At 48.2% G+C, this 15,121-nt stretch overlaps 1 protein-coding gene across 1 annotated transcript in view; it reads right to left on the bottom strand.

Annotated features, from left to right (window-relative positions):
* The window catches only part of JHY (junctional cadherin complex regulator), a 45,659-nt gene that overhangs the window by 20,370 nt on the left and 10,168 nt on the right, over nt 1–15,121 (bottom strand). The window contains exon 3 of the mRNA XM_083161587.1: nt 2,840–3,252. Coding sequence (XP_083017713.1) covers nt 2,840–3,252 — 413 coding nt within the window. The remainder of the gene's footprint in view (nt 1–2,839; nt 3,253–15,121) is intronic.

Raw genomic sequence — 15,121 nt, 5'->3', positions numbered from 1 at the left:
TATGAGCAGTGTCACCGGGGTGGTCTGATGGGTGATTTGTCCACTACGAATTCGACTCCCATCCACTGCAGTGAGGACCAGCGAATGATCCAGGGGTTGCACCGGCAGGGCATGTTGGGTGACAAAAGAAGACGAAAGGAAATTTCCCGCTGCCCCAGAGTCCAATAGGGCCTGAACTCTTTTTCTCCCTTGGGGACACACAAGGGTAACCGGAATGGTGGAATCAGAAGAAGAGGGAGATGGAAGCAAGACTCCTAATCGGACCTCCCTCGTGGAGATTAGGAGCGGTCGTTTCCCGGCCGCAGCGGGCAGGAAGCCAACAGGTGAGCTGAGGAGCCACAGTACATGCACAGATTCTCTCGCCGTCTTCGGGACTTCTCTTCGAGAGAAAGACGAGAGCGGTTGATTTGCATGGGCTCATCTGTTGACACCGCAGGAGGCAGGGTTGGTCTGGAAGCGGGTGCGACATTGGAAGGGAATCGAGGGCGAAGGCGATCAGAGCGATTCCTCTCAAGTTGGCGTTCTTGGAGTCGCAGATCGACCTTGTTACATAATGAAATGAGTTCAGCCAGGGTGGAAGGAGAATCGCGAGTTGCTAACTCGTCCTTGATGCGGCCGGCTAGGCCGTTCCAGAAGGCAGAGACGAGAGCCTCTTCGTTCCATCTGAGTTCGGAAGCCAGGGTTTGAAATTGCACAACATATTGTCCCACTGGGCGACTGCCCTGACGAATTCTTAGGATCTCCGTGGCTGCGGAGGACACTCTGCCAGGCTCGTCGAAGATGCGACGGAAGGAAGCCACAAATTCTTCATAGTTGTTGAGGATGGGATCCGCACGCTCCCAGAGGGGGGACACCCACTCCAGGGCTGGGCCCGCCAGTAGGGACACGATGTAAGCCACCCGAGTCTTGGGAGAGGGGAAATTGGAAGGCTGGAGGGTAAAATGGACGTCACATTGATTCAGGAATCCTCGACACCCCCTTGGGGACCCGTCATATTTACTGGGGGTTGACAGCTGCAGATGGTGAGGAGCAGCTGGCCCCGGAGAAGCAGCAGAGGCCGAAGCTCCGGAGGTAGGTGCTGCCGAAACTGAGGGAGCCGCCTGAGGTGGTGACAAGGTCTGGAGGAATTGAGCCACTTGACGCTGGGTAGCCTCTACTTGTTCCAAGCGAGCCATAATGCCTTGAAGAACATCCGTCATGGAGGCCTGTGCTTCACCCGATTCCATCGGGTCAGTGCAAACTGTCACGGCTAAAGGGCTGGATGGAGTCGTGTGGTGCACAGGAACTGGAGACGGACCAGGAGGAGTAGGATTGAAACGTGCCGGTTTAATAACGGATTTCATAAATGATAAACTTCACTCAAATACTTCTTTAAGTGACAGTTGGATAACTTAAATAGAGTCCAGCACAATACTAATAACGGGCAGGTAAATCTGGAAACGTATACTTGATGAGCCAGAGTACATAGAGGAAGATCCGGAAAGAGGTTGATTTGATGATAGAAGAAATGGATCCGGATGACTGAAAGATGATGGAATGAATGAGTTGTATGAAGGAGGACAGCGGAAAGCTGTGCAGGGTAATTCTGGGACACAAGCAGGAACAAGCACTAGGTAGGACTTGCAGCATTGGTGTCAGGAGGAAACTTCCTTGTAGCAAGATGCAGGGAGCAAGGCACCAGAGTCAGGAGAGAAAGAGCCAGGGTCCAGGAAACAGCTAGGAGTTGTGAATGACTCCAAAGACTCATTGCACTGACACTGAACAGCCTAGGCAGATCCCCTATATCCCCAGGGGGCGGCTGCCATTGGCTGACAGCGCAGGAAGAGGAGGGAACCTCCACTCTGGGCCAATCTGTCTCCTGCCCTCAACCAAGATGGCGACGCCGGCCTCCCCTGCTGCCATCCCTACCTGGAGCTGCCCCTACTCGCACGCCGCAGCCTGGGACCTGCACACGCTAGCCGGCGGCGGGCGCGGACGGGTGAGTACTGTACCCGCCGCGCTCCGTCGCGGCTACGTGTGACATATAGATCAAGTAATGCTTATTCTCTAAGGATCTTCTAACATGGATGGAAAGGTTTTATTAATACATTTGAGAAAACATAATAAATCATTGGATTATTATAGCAATAGAACTGATTTCTTCGTTCTTCTAGTCAGTCAGTTAGCCTATTTAGAAAGAAATAGTATCATCGTGTGCACCACACGGAACATGGACCAGGGTATGTGAAGGTAAAATGGTACTTATATATTACTTGGGCACCCGCTAAGCTATTTGCTTAGTTTTACGCTCGCCACGCTTCAGGCTCGGTGGCTCGCTACGCTCGCCACACTATATAAAATCAACTCCACGCGGACGTGGATAGTGGGGGTATGAGCGTACTAACTATAGTGGGTGCCCAACTAACATATAAGTAACAAAAACATTGTCTGAGGAGACCAGCCTGGTACAGATAAAGGAACATATCCAAGCAGCTTATTTTTACCTGTTCCCCAGTCGGTGAGAATACACAGCCTAGCGCACTGGTCTGACGGGCATATAATGGAAACTGGGGGCATTGTGTGGTATTCAATGTGAACCAGGTGTACAGTGTGAACTGGGGGCACTGTGTGGTATACACTATTCACTGCAAGCTCTTTTCTGTATACCATGTGAACTGGGGCACTAGAAGCATTAGTTAATTTCCTATGTAGTCTTCATTTGAATGTTGTACCCATCAGGGAAGTATTGGGAGAATAAATATAAAAAATAATAATAATTCTATTTATATAGTGCTATTTTTTCAATAGGATACACAATGCTAAGATGCTAAACAGGTAATAGCACATGAACATACTGTACCATCTATTGTCCCACGTGTCTCCAACAGCTTCCATCTTCTTATTCTGGTCCTGTTCTAACCTTTGTGGTTTTATCTGGGGGTTAAATGCTGCCATGCTCGGAATCTGGGGTTCTTGTGCTGATAAATAAACGTTGTTTAATACTCGTGGAGAATAACCATGTCTGTCAGGATAGATAAGAGCTGGACATTCATTGGCTGTTGGTCCGGATGAGCCGCCCATTCTGTCCTGTGCTGTCACATTGCCTGCAGAACGATTTGCCATGTTTGTACTTTTTGATACTGTCTGTTTTACATAGTTGTTAGGAAAACCCATTTCTTGTATACTTCTCGGAATTACATGTGCATTATATTTCATTTCATTCAGTGGCTGTGATGCACTCGTGGCCAAAGTGGTATCGGACTTTCTACTGCCCTGAAAGAGATACCATGTTTTATCTTCAAACATACATCAACATAAACAACTGACCACAAAGTGTATCTCACACACATACATAACAGGCTGTATCAATATTAATACAAAAGACTATGCAGCCTATTACCCTGAGTTCACATTGTGTGAAGAAGCTTCCATAGCGTCTCAGAGAGAAGGGAGGAGAGCTTCCATAGTGTCTCAGAGAGAAGGGAGGAGGGCTTCCATAGTGTCTCAGAGAGAAGAGCTTCCATAGTGTCTCAGAGAGAAGAGAAGAGAGCTTCCATAGTGTCTCAGAGAGAAGGGAAGAGAGCTTCCATAGTGTCTCAGAGAGAAGGGAAGAGAGCTTCCATAGTGTCTCAGAGAGAAGGGAGGAGAGCTTCCATAGTGTCTCAGAGAGAAGGGAAGAGAGCTTCCATAGTGTCTCAGAGAGAAGAGCTTCCATAGTGTCTCAGAGAGAATAGCTTCCATAGTGTCTCAGAGAGAAGAGAAGAGAGCTTCCATAGTGTCTCAGAGAGAAGAGCTTCCATAGTGTCTCAGAGAGAAGAGCTTCCATAGTGTCTCAGAGAGAAGAGCTTCCATAGTGTCTCAGAGAGAATAGCTTCCATAGTGTCTCAGAGAGAAGAGAAGAGAGCTTCCATAGTGTCTCAGAGAGAAGAGAGCTTCCATAGTGTCTCAGAGAGAAGGGAAGAGAGCTTCCATAGTGTCTCAGAGAGAAGAGAAGAGAGCTTCCATAGTGTCTCAGAGAGAAGAGCTTCCATAGTGTCTCAGAGAGAAGAGAGCTTCCATAGTGTCTCAGAGAGAAGGGAAGAGAGCTTCCATAGTGTCTCAGAGAGAAGAGCTTCCATAGTGTCTCAGAGAGAAGAGCTTCCATAGTGTCTCAGAGAGAATAGCTTCCATAGTGTCTCAGAGAGAAGAGAAGAGAGCTTCCATAGTGTCTCAGAGAGAAGAGAAGAGAGCTTCCATAGTGTCTCAGAGAGAAGGGAAGAGAGCTTCCATAGTGTCTCAGAGAGAAGAGAAGAGAGCTTCCATAGTGTCTCAGAGAGAAGAGCTTCCATAGTGTCTCAGAGAGAAGAGCTTCCATAGTGTCTCAGAGAGAAGGGAAGAGAGCTTCCATAGTGTCTCAGAGAGAAGAGCTTTCATAGTGTCTCAGAGAGAAGGGAAGAGAGCTTCCATAGTGTCTCAGAGAGAAGGGAGGAGAGATTCCATAGTGTCTCAGAGAGAAGAGCTCCCATAGTGTCTCAGAGAGAAGGGAGGAGAGATTCCATAGTGTCTCAGAGAGAAGAGCTCCCATAGTGTCTCAGAGAGAAGAGCTCCCATAGTGTCTCAGAGAGAAGAGCTTCCATAGTGTCTCAGAGAGAAGAGCTTCCATAGTGTCTCAGAGAGAAGGGAGGAGAGCTTCCATAGTGTCTCAGAGAGAAGAGCTCCCATAGTGTCTCAGAGAGAAGAGCTTCCATAGTGTCTCAGAGAGAAGAGCTTCCATAGTGTCTCAGAGAGAAGAGAAGAGAGCTTCCATAGTGTCTCAGAGAGAAGGGAAGAGAGCTTCCATAGTGTCTCAGAGAGAAGAGCTTCCATAGTGTCTCAGAGAGAAGAGCTTCCATAGTGTCTCAGAGAGAAGGGAAGAGAGCTTCCATAGTGTCTCAGAGAGAAGAGCTTCCATAGTGTCTCAGAGAGAAGGGAAGAGAGCTTCCATAGTGTCTCAGAGAGAAGGGAGGAGAGATTCCATAGTGTCTCAGAGAGAAGAGCTCCCATAGTGTCTCAGAGAGAAGGGAGGAGAGATTCCATAGTGTCTCAGAGAGAAGAGCTCCCATAGTGTCTCAGAGAGAAGAGCTCCCATAGTGTCTCAGAGAGAAGAGCTTCCATAGTGTCTCAGAGAGAAGAGCTTCCATAGTGTCTCAGAGAGAAGGGAGGAGAGCTTCCATAGTGTCTCAGAGAGAAGAGCTCCCATAGTGTCTCAGAGAGAAGAGCTTCCATAGTGTCTCAGAGAGAAGAGCTTCCATAGTGTCTCAGAGAGGAGGGAAGAGAGCTTCCATAGTGTCTCAGAGAGAAGAGCTTCCATAGTGTTTCAGAGAGAAGAGCTTCCATAGTGTCTCAGAGAGAATAGCTTCCATAGTGTCTCAGAGAGAAGAGAAGAGAGCTTCCATAGTGTCTCAGAGAGAAGGGAAGAGAGCTTCCATAGTGTCTCAGAGAGAAGAGAAGAGAGCTTCCATAGTGTCTCAGAGAGAAGAGCTTCCATAGTGTCTCAGAGAGAAGAGAAGAGAGCTTCCATAGTGTCTCAGAGAGAAGGGAGGAGAGCTTCCATAGTGTCTCAGAGAGAAGGGAAGAGAGCTTCCATAGTGTCTCAGAGAGAAGGGAGGAGAGCTTCCATAGTGTCTCAGAGAGAATGGAAGAGAGCTTCCATAGTGTCTCAGAGAGAAGGGAAGAGAGCTTCCATAGTGTCTCAGAGAGAAGGGAAGAGAGCTTCCATAGTGTCTCAGAGAGAAGAGCTTCCATAGTGTCTCAGAGAGAAGAGCTTCCATAGTGTCTCAGAGAGAAGGGAAGAGAGCTTCCATAGTGTCTCAAAGAGAAGAGCTTCCATAGTGTCTCAGAGAGAAGAGCTTCCATAGTGTCTCAGAGAGAAGGGAAGAGAGCTTCCATAGTGTCTCAGAGAGAAGGGAGGAGAGATTCCATAGTGTCTCAGAGAGAAGAGCTTCCATAGTGTCTCAGAGAGAAGGGAAGAGAGCTTCCATAGTGTCTCAGAGAGAAGGGAGGAGAGATTCCATAGTGTCTCAGAGAGAAGAGCTCCCATAGTGTCTCAGAGAGAAGAGCTTCCATAGTGTCTCAGCGAGAAGAGCTTCCATAGTGTCTCAGAGAGAAGGGAGGAGAGATTCCATAGTGTCTCAGAGAGAAGAGCTCCCATAGTGTCTCAGAGAGAAGAGCTTCCATAGTGTCTCAGCGAGAAGAGCTTCCATAGTGTCTCAGAGAGAAGAGCTTCCATAGTGTCTCAGAGAGAAGAGCTTCCATAGTGTCTCAGAGAGGGAAGAGAGCTTCCATAGTGTCTCAGAGAGAAGGGAGGAGAGCTTCCATAGTGTCTCAGAGAGAAGAGCTCCCATAGTGTCTCAGAGAGAAGAGCTTCCATAGTGTCTCAGAGAGAATGGAAGAGAGCTTCCATAGTGTCTCAGAGAGAAGAGAGCTTCCATAGTGTCTCAGAGAGAAGGGAAGAGAGCTTCCATAGTGTCTCAGAGAGAAGGGAAGAGAGCTTCCATAGTGTCTCAGAGAGAAGAGAAGAGAGCTTCCATAGTGTCTCAGAGAGAAGGGAAGAGAGCTTCCATAGTGTCTCAGAGAGAAGAGCTTCCATAGTGTCTCAGAGAGAAGAGCTTCCATAGTGTCTCAGAGAGAAGGGAAGAGAGCTTCCATAGTGTCTCAGAGAGAAGGGAGGAGAGCTTCCATAGTGTCTCAGAGAGAAGAGCTTCCATAGTGTCTCAGAGAGGAGGGAAGAGAGCTTCCATCGTGTCTCAGAGAGAAGGGAGGAGAGCTTCCATAGTGTCTCAGAGAGAAGAGCTCCCATATTGTCTCAGAGAGAAGAGCTTCCATAGTGTCTCAGAGAGGAGGGAAGAGAGCTTCCATAGTGTCTCAGAGAGAAGAGCTTCCATAGTGTTTCAGAGAGAAGAGCTTCCATAGTGTCTCAGAGAGAATAGCTTCCATAGTGTCTCAGAGAGAAGAGAAGAGAGCTTCCATAGTGTCTCAGAGAGAAGAGAAGAGAGCTTCCATAGTGTCTCAGAGAGAAGGGAAGAGAGCTTCCATAGTGTCTCAGAGAGAAGAGAAGAGAAGAGAGCTTCCATAGTGTCTCAGAGAGAAGAGCTTCCATAGTGTCTCAGAGAGAAGAGAAGAGAGCTTCCATAGTGTCTCAGAGAGAAGGGAGGAGAGCTTCCATAGTGTCTCAGAGAGAAGGGAAGAGAGCTTCCATAGTGTCTCAGAGAGAAGGGAGGAGAGCTTCCATAGTGTCTCAGAGAGAAGGGAAGAGAGCTTCCATAGTGTCTCAGAGAAGGGAAGAGAGCTTCCATAGTGTCTCAGAGAGAAGGGAAGAGAGCTTCCATAGTGTCTCAGAGAGAAGAGCTTCCACAGTGTCTCAGAGAGAAGAGCTTCCATAGTGTCTCAGAGAGAAGGGAAGAGAGCTTCCATAGTGTCTCAAAGAGAAGAGCTTCCATAGTGTCTCAGAGAGAAGAGCTTCCATAGTGTCTCAGAGAGAAGGGAAGAGAGCTTCCATAGTGTCTCAGAGAGAAGGGAGGAGAGATTCCATAGTGTCTCAGAGACAAGAGCTCCCATAGTGTCTCAGAGAGAAGAGCTTCCATAGTGTCTCAGAGAGAAGAGCTTCCATAGTGTCTCAGAGAGAAGAGCTTCCATAGTGTCTCAGAGAGAAGAGCTTCCATAGTGTCTCAGAGAGGGAAGAGAGCTTCCATAGTGTCTCAGAGAGAAGGGAGGAGAGCTTCCATAGTGTCTCAGAGAGAAGAGCTCCCATAGTGTCTCAGAGAGAAGAGCTTCCATAGTGTCTCAGAGAGAAGGGAAGAGAGCTTCCATAGTGTCTCAGAGAGAAGAGAGCTTCCATAGTGTCTCAGAGAGAAGGGAAGAGAGCTTCCATAGTGTCTCAGAGAGAAGGGAAGAGAGCTTCCATAGTGTCTCAGAGAGAAGAGCTTCCATAGTGTCTCAGAGAGAAGGGAAGAGAGCTTCCATAGTGTCTCAGAGAGAAGGGAGGAGAGCTTCCATAGTGTCTCAGAGAGAAGAGCTTCCATAGTGTCTCAGAGAGGAGGGAAGAGAGCTTCCATCGTGTCTCAGAGAGAAGGGAGGAGAGCTTCCATAGTGTCTCAGAGAGAAGAGCTCCCATAGTGTCTCAGAGAGAAGAGCTTCCATAGTGTCTCAGAGAGAAGAGCTTCCATAGTGTCTCAGAGAGAAGGGAAGAGAGCTTCCATAGTGTCTCAGAGAGAAGGGAGGAGAGCTTCCATAGTGTCTCAGAGAGAAGAGCTTCCATAGTGTCTCAGAGAGGAGGGAAGAGAGCTTCCATAGTGTCTCAGAGAGAAGGGAGGAGAGCTTCCATAGTGTCTCAGAGAGACCTCCCATAGTGTCTCAGAGAGAAGAGCTTCCATAGTGTCTCAGAGAGAAGAGCTTCCATAGTGTCTCAGAGAGAAGGGAAGAGAGCTTCCATAGTGTCTCAGAGAGAAGGGAAGAGAGCTCCCATAGTGTCTCAGAGAGAAGAGCTTCCATAGTGTCTCAGAGAGAAGAGCTTCCATAGTGTCTCAGAGAGAAGGGAAGAGAGCTTCCATCGTGTCTCAGAGAGAAGGGAGGAGAGCTTCCATAGTGTCTCAGAGGGAAGAGCTTCCATAGTGTCTCAGAGAGAAGAGAAGAGAGCTTCCATAGTGTCTCAGAGAGAAGAGCTTCCATAGTGTCTCAGAGAGAAGGGAAGAGAGCTTCCATAGTGTCTCAGAGAGAAGAGCTTCCATAGTGTCTCAGAGAGAAGAGCTTCCATAGTGTCTCAGAGAGAAGGGAAGAGAGCTTCCATCGTGTCTCAGAGAGAAGGGAGGAGAGCTTCCATAGTGTCTCAGAGAGAAGAGCTTCCATAGTGTCTCAGAGAGAAGAGAGCTTCCATAGTGTCTCAGAGAGAAGGGAAGAGAGCTTCCATAGTGTCTCAGAGAGAAGGGAGGAGAGCTTCCATAGTGTCTCAGAGAGAAGAGAGCTTCCATAGTGTCTCAGAGAGAAGGGAAGAGAGCTTCCATAGTGTCTCAGAGAGAAGGGAGGAGAGCTTCCATAGTGTCTCAGAGAGAAGAGCTTCCATAGTGTCTCAGAGAGGAGGGAAGAGAGCTTCCATAGTGTCTCAGAGAGAAGGGAGGAGAGCTTCCATAGTGTCTCAGAGAGAAGAGCTCCCATAGTGTCTCAGAGAGAAGAGCTTCCATAGTGTCTCAGAGAGAAGGGAAGAGAGCTTCCATAGTGTCTCAGAGAGAAGGGAGGAGAGCTTCCATAGTGTCTCAGAGAGAAGAGCTTCCATAGTGTCTCAGAGAGAAGAGAAGAGAGCTTCCATCCTGTCTCAGAGAGAAGGGAAGAGAGCTTCCATAGTGTCTCAGAGAGAAGGGAGGAGAGCTTCCATAGTGTCTCAGAGAGAAGAGCTTCCATAGTGTCTCAGAGAGAAGAGCTTCCATAGTGTATCAGAGAGAAGGGAAGAGAGCTTCCATAGTGTCTCAGAGAGAAGGGAGGAGAGCTTCCATAGTGTCTCAGAGAGAAGGGAAGAGAGCTTCCATAGTGTCTCAGAGAGAAGGGAAGAGAGCTTCCATAGTGTCTCGGAGAGAAGGGAAGAGAGCTTCCATAGTGCTTCAGAGAGAAGGGAAGAGAGCTTCCATAGTGTCTCAGAGAGAAGAGAGCTTCCATAGTGTCTCAGAGAGAAGAGAGCTTCCATAGTGTCTCAGGGAGAAGAGAGCTTCCATAGTGTCTCAGAGAGAAGGGAAGAGAGCTTCCATCGTGTCTCAGAGAGAAGGGAAGAGAGCTTCCATAGTGTCTCAGAGAGAAGGGTAGATAGCTTCCATAATATCTCAGAGAGAATGGAAGAGAGCTTTTATAATGTGTCAGAGAGAAAGGAGGAGAGCTTCCATAGTGTCTCAGAGAGAAGGGAGGAGAGCTTCCATAGTGTCTCAGAGAGAAGAGAAGAGAGGTTCCATAGTGTCTCAGAGAGGAGGGAAGAGAGCTTCCATAGTGTCTCAGAGAGAATGGAAGAGAGCTTGCATCGTGTCTCAGAGAGAAGGGAAGAGAGCTTCCATAGTGTCTCAGAGAGAAGGGAAGAGAGCTTCCATAGTGTCTCAGAGAGAAGAGAAGAGAGCTTCCATAGTGTCTCAGAGAGAAGGGAAGAGAGCTTCCATAGTGTCTCAGAGAGAAGAGAAGAGAGCTTCCATCCTGTCTCAGACAGAAGGGAAGAGAGCTTCCATAGTGTCTCAGAGAGAAGGGAGGAGAGCTTCCATAGTGTCTCAGAGAGAAGAGCTTCCATAGTGTCTCAGAGAGAAGAGCTTCCATAGTGTATCAGAGAGAAGGGAAGAGAGCTTCCATAGTGTCTCAGAGAGAAGGGAGGAGAGCTTCCATAGTGTCTCAGAGAGAAGGGAAGAGAGCTTCCATAGTGTCTCAGAGAGAAGGGAAGAGAGCTTCCATAGTGTCTCGGAGAGAAGGGAAGAGAGCTTCCATAGTGCTTCAGAGAGAAGGGAAGAGAGCTTCCATAGTGTCTCAGAGAGAAAAGAGCTTCCATAGTGTCTCAGAGAGAAGAGAGCTTCCATAGTGTCTCAGAGAGAAGAGAGCTTCCATAGTGTCTCAGAGAGAAGGGAAGAGAGCTTCCATCGTGTCTCAGAGAGAAGGGAAGAGAGCTTCCATAGTGTCTCAGAGAGAAGGGTAGATAGCTTCCATAGTATCTCAGAGAGAATGGAAGAGAGCTTTTATAATGTGTCAGAGAGAAAGGAGGAGAGCTTCCATAGTGTCTCAGAGAGAAGGGAGGAGAGCTTCCATAGTGTCTCAGAGAGAAGAGAAGAGAGGTTCCATAGTGTCTCAGAGAGGAGGGAAGAGAGCTTCCATAGTGTCTCAGAGAGAATGGAAGAGAGCTTGCATTGTGTCTCAGAGAGAAGGGAAGAGAGCTTCCATAGTGTCTCAGAGAGAAGGGAAGAGAGCTTCCATAGTGTCTCAGAGAGAAGAGAAGAGAGCTTCCATAGTGTCTCAGAGAGAAGGGAAGAGAGATTCCATAGTGCTTCAGAGAGAAGGGAGTAGAGCTTCCATAGTGTCTCAGAGAGAAGAGAGCTTCCATATTGTCTCAGAGAGAAGAGAGCTTCCATAGTGTCTCAGAGAGAAGGGAAGAGAGCTTCCATAGTGTCTCAGAGAGAAGGGAAGATAGCTTCCATAGTATCTCTAGATGGGCCAAGTGGTTCTCATCTGCCGTCAAATTCTATGTTTCTATGTTTCTATCTCAGAGAGAATGGAAGACAGCTGTTATAGTGTGTCAGAGAGAAAGGCGAGAGCTTCCATAGTGTCTCAGAGAGAAGAGAAGAGATCTCCATAGTGTCTCAGAGAGAAGGGAGGAGAGATTCCACATTGTCTCAGAGAGAAGAGAAGAGAGCTTCCATAGTGTCTCAGATAGAAGGGAAGAGAGCTTCCATAGTGTCTCAGAGAGAAGGGAGGAGAGATTCCACATTGTCTCAGAGAGAAGAGAAGAGAGCTTCCATAGTGTCTCAGAGAGAAGGGAAGAGAGCTTCCATAGTGTCTCAGATAGAAGGGAAGAGAGCTTCCATAGTGTCTCAGAGAGAAGGGAGGAGAGATTCCACATTGTCTCAGAGAGAAGAGAGCTTCCATAGTGTCTCAGAAAAAAGGGAGGAGAGCTTCCATAGTGTCTCAGAGAGAAGGGAGGAGAGCTTCCATAGTGTCTCAGAGAGAAGGGAAGAGAGCTTCCATAGTGTCTCAGAAAGAAGGGAAGAGAACTTCCATCGTGTCTCAGAGAGAAGGGAAGAAAGCTTCCATAGTGTCTCAGAGAGAAGGGAGGAGAGCTTCCATAGTGTCCCAGAGAGAAGGGAGGAGAGATTCCATAGTGTCTCCGAGAGAAGGGAAGAGAGCTTCCATAGTGTCTCCGAGAGAAGGGAAGAGAGCTTCCATAGTGTCTCAGAGAGAAGGGAGGAGAGCTTCCATAGTGTATCAGAGAGAAGGGAGGAGAGCTTCCATAGTGTCTCAGAGAGAATGGAAGAGAGCTTTTATAATGTGTCAGAGAGAAAGGAGGAGAGCTTCCATAGTGTCTCAGAAAGAAGGGAAGAGAGCTTCCATCCTGTCTCAGAGAGAAGGGAAGAGGGTTTATTGGCAATACTATAGTATCAGTGAACATGTCTTACTTTACATGTGGACTATAAACCCTATCCTCAGGGGGATAAAATGAGGGGGAATGGGGTGGAACTGAGTTCCACCACCTCTAATGGTGAGGTGGAATATTTTAACCTCCACATTGGCCCTACACAGAAAAGCATTCTAGTTTGCAGGGGGTTGCCAAAAACCGTACCACTTTCCCTGTCTCTGCCTAATTGAGGGAAGGGAGAGGGGGAAATTAGGTGGCATAGAGAATGAGATCCACCACCTTTGCATGACCACTTTAAGCCCTGCCCATCCTACACTGAGAATCCCTTAGAAGAGTGAAACAAGCAGGGTTGATCTGACCATGAGGCAAGGTCAGAATCTAGAAAAAGGCGCAGTCTGATCTGTGACAGAGACCATGATGTCACCTGGCCTGCTGACACCTGCCAGCTGCTGAGTTCCTCCTACAATGGCTGCAGGAGTAGCTGCACCATGATCCACAGCATCCCAAGTCTTCTTCTACAGGAAGCTTCTCTGGGTCACTTACTCTCCTACCTCCTTACTTTGTCTTTGTCGCACTCTTCACATGCCAAATGCAAGATGACGCATAGGGTTGACTCTACATGTCACTGACACTTTGGAAACTCATGTATGAGGTTACGAAAAGTGGGGAAGGGGTCAGGGTTAGCGGCAGTAAAGAACCTTCAGTCAGCCGATCAAACTTAGCCTAAAAATCCCACATATATTACTCCTTTGAATATGGATGACTTCATTACCGAACTCTGTGATTAAGGTTAATCTTTTTGGATGTTTGGAAGCTGATTTTGTAAATGAGCCCCCACCAGTCTTCATCAAGTCTCTGCAGTAGACTCAGACACCAGCACCCTGAATGGGCTGCGTTTCCCTGCAGAAGCAGGTGGGCTTCACAAGAGACACGGGTAATTAGATGGTACTCATTATACATTAAGTGATTCCAATATGCTCTGGAAAACACAATATATTTACCTGGAATAAAAAGAAAATCTCCCCACATTGTTTGCCTGGGTCTGTCAATGGGTATGTTGTTTGGCAGTGCACATTGTGCGTGAACAGATAAGAGTTACCGGGCCAGCGAAACATGCTTCTGTATTACCCCTTAGAAAGAGGAACAGGACACAACCTTCTGGCTGCCTGTTTGGTGAACTATTCTATTAATACCAATCAAATTGAGAAAATGATCAAATGGAATTGCATTTTGAGCATCATAAGCTGTGTAATGTCTATTCTGTTAAATTGAGGCGTATAATTGCTTCTCTACAGAAAAGGTACAACAAAGACAGCAATCATGTCTTGTCATTATCCCAGACTAGGAAACGGCCTCAGCAGCCGCAACATCAAAGACTTGTGCTTTCTCGAATTGCATTTGCTGCTATTGGCGAAGCGCAGACAATCCTGATTAGGTGTTTATACTGAGGCAAGCCTAGTGCACGGCCAGTCTGAGTGCCCTGGTCTAGAGCCATTAAAAAATTGTACATTATGTCCCTGCCTTTGAAGTGATGGTTGTAGGCAGGAAAGCGACTCACATGGAGTGCGGCTGAGTGAGATTGCTCCTCTACTTGTGATTCTCGCTCGGAGACACATAGAAGGTTCTTGGACAATGCGAAAACACTAAAAAGTTCACATTATGGGGAATGTTAGGAGCTACAAAACAAACCCACAAATACACTGAGCCTCTGAGAAGCGCAAAGTGACCGAAGCAATGATGCTTTTGTGGAATTTGCGTAATCTCGTTATTAGCCAATATTAAAGCAATGGTAAAACTCGGAGGGAGAGAGAGAGCCTTGGTGTTGGGATTCATGAGGCAGCTGCGCACTGGGGTTCAGTATTTTCTGTCTACACTCATTGTGCCAACATGAGAATGCCGTCATGGTCCTACTGTCGACGTGCATCACATCCAGCCTAACCCTAATGTCAGCATTTTGCAGAAAGTCATTGACACGTTGACATGAAAAATGTGTCAACAGTATGCAGCTGTCGATGTTTTTCAACATTTCAACAGTGTTAAGTTGAATGTTATGTCGACACTGTGACTGCGTCCTCTAAAGAGGGTTTAGCGCACCGGCTGTAATATATATTATATTATATATAGTCCGATGTGAGCCGTGTAATTAGGCATACTGTATTCCTACACTAACACCTTATGTTATGTTCCTTGTATCTATCACCTGTGATGTAAGGTATTGCCTCTGATGTCATCATACGATGAGGCCTGACATTCACCAATCACTGAGTCCCCAGAATAAAGGCCATAATGATAGAGCCCTGACTCTGCTGACTTAGGCAGGCTGCCCCTATTCTATCCCAACATCCCATCTGTCAGGACCAGGGGCGGGCTGGGCCGGGGGGCAGAGTGCCATATGCCCCCCGGGCCGCTTACCCACCCACTGGCTGCGGGCCGTGCTGCGGCTGGATCAGCTTCTCCAGCCCTCCTGCACTGGCCGCGGCTTACAGAACACGGCCGCGGCTACAGGAAAATGGCCGCCGGCCCCCTGCACTGAGGACATGTTCTCAGTGCAGGAGGCCGGCGGCCATTTTCCTGTAGCCGCGGCCGTGTTCTGGAAGCCGCGGCCAGCGCAGGAGGGCTGGAGAACCCTGATCCAGCCGCAGCACGGCCCGCAGCTAGCGAGTGGGTAAGCGCTCTCCCCCCCCCCCCCCCCCCCATCCCTCACCCCAGCATATGTGTTTCTGTCACTGTGGGGGCATATCTGGCACTGTGTGGGGGCATATCTGGCACTGTGTGGGGGCATATCTGGCACTGTGTGGGGGCATATGTGTATCTGGCACTGTGGGGGGCATATCTGGCACTGTGGGGGCATATATGTATTTGGCACTGTGGGGGCATATGTGTATCTGGCACAGTGGGGCATATGTGTATTTGGCACTGTGGGGGCATATGTGTATCTGGCACTGTGGGGGCATATGTGTATTTGGCACTGTGGGGGCATATGTGTATCTGGCACTGTGGGGCATATGTGTATTTGGCACTGTGGGGGCATATCTGGCACTG

This window comes from Crinia signifera, chromosome 19 (genome assembly GCF_055691185.1).
Source record: "Crinia signifera chromosome 19, ASM5569118v1, whole genome shotgun sequence".
Lineage (NCBI taxonomy): Eukaryota > Metazoa > Chordata > Amphibia > Anura > Myobatrachidae > Crinia > Crinia signifera.
Note: the sequence above shows the minus strand (reverse complement) of the source record. Positions and strands in the feature narration are given on the sequence as shown.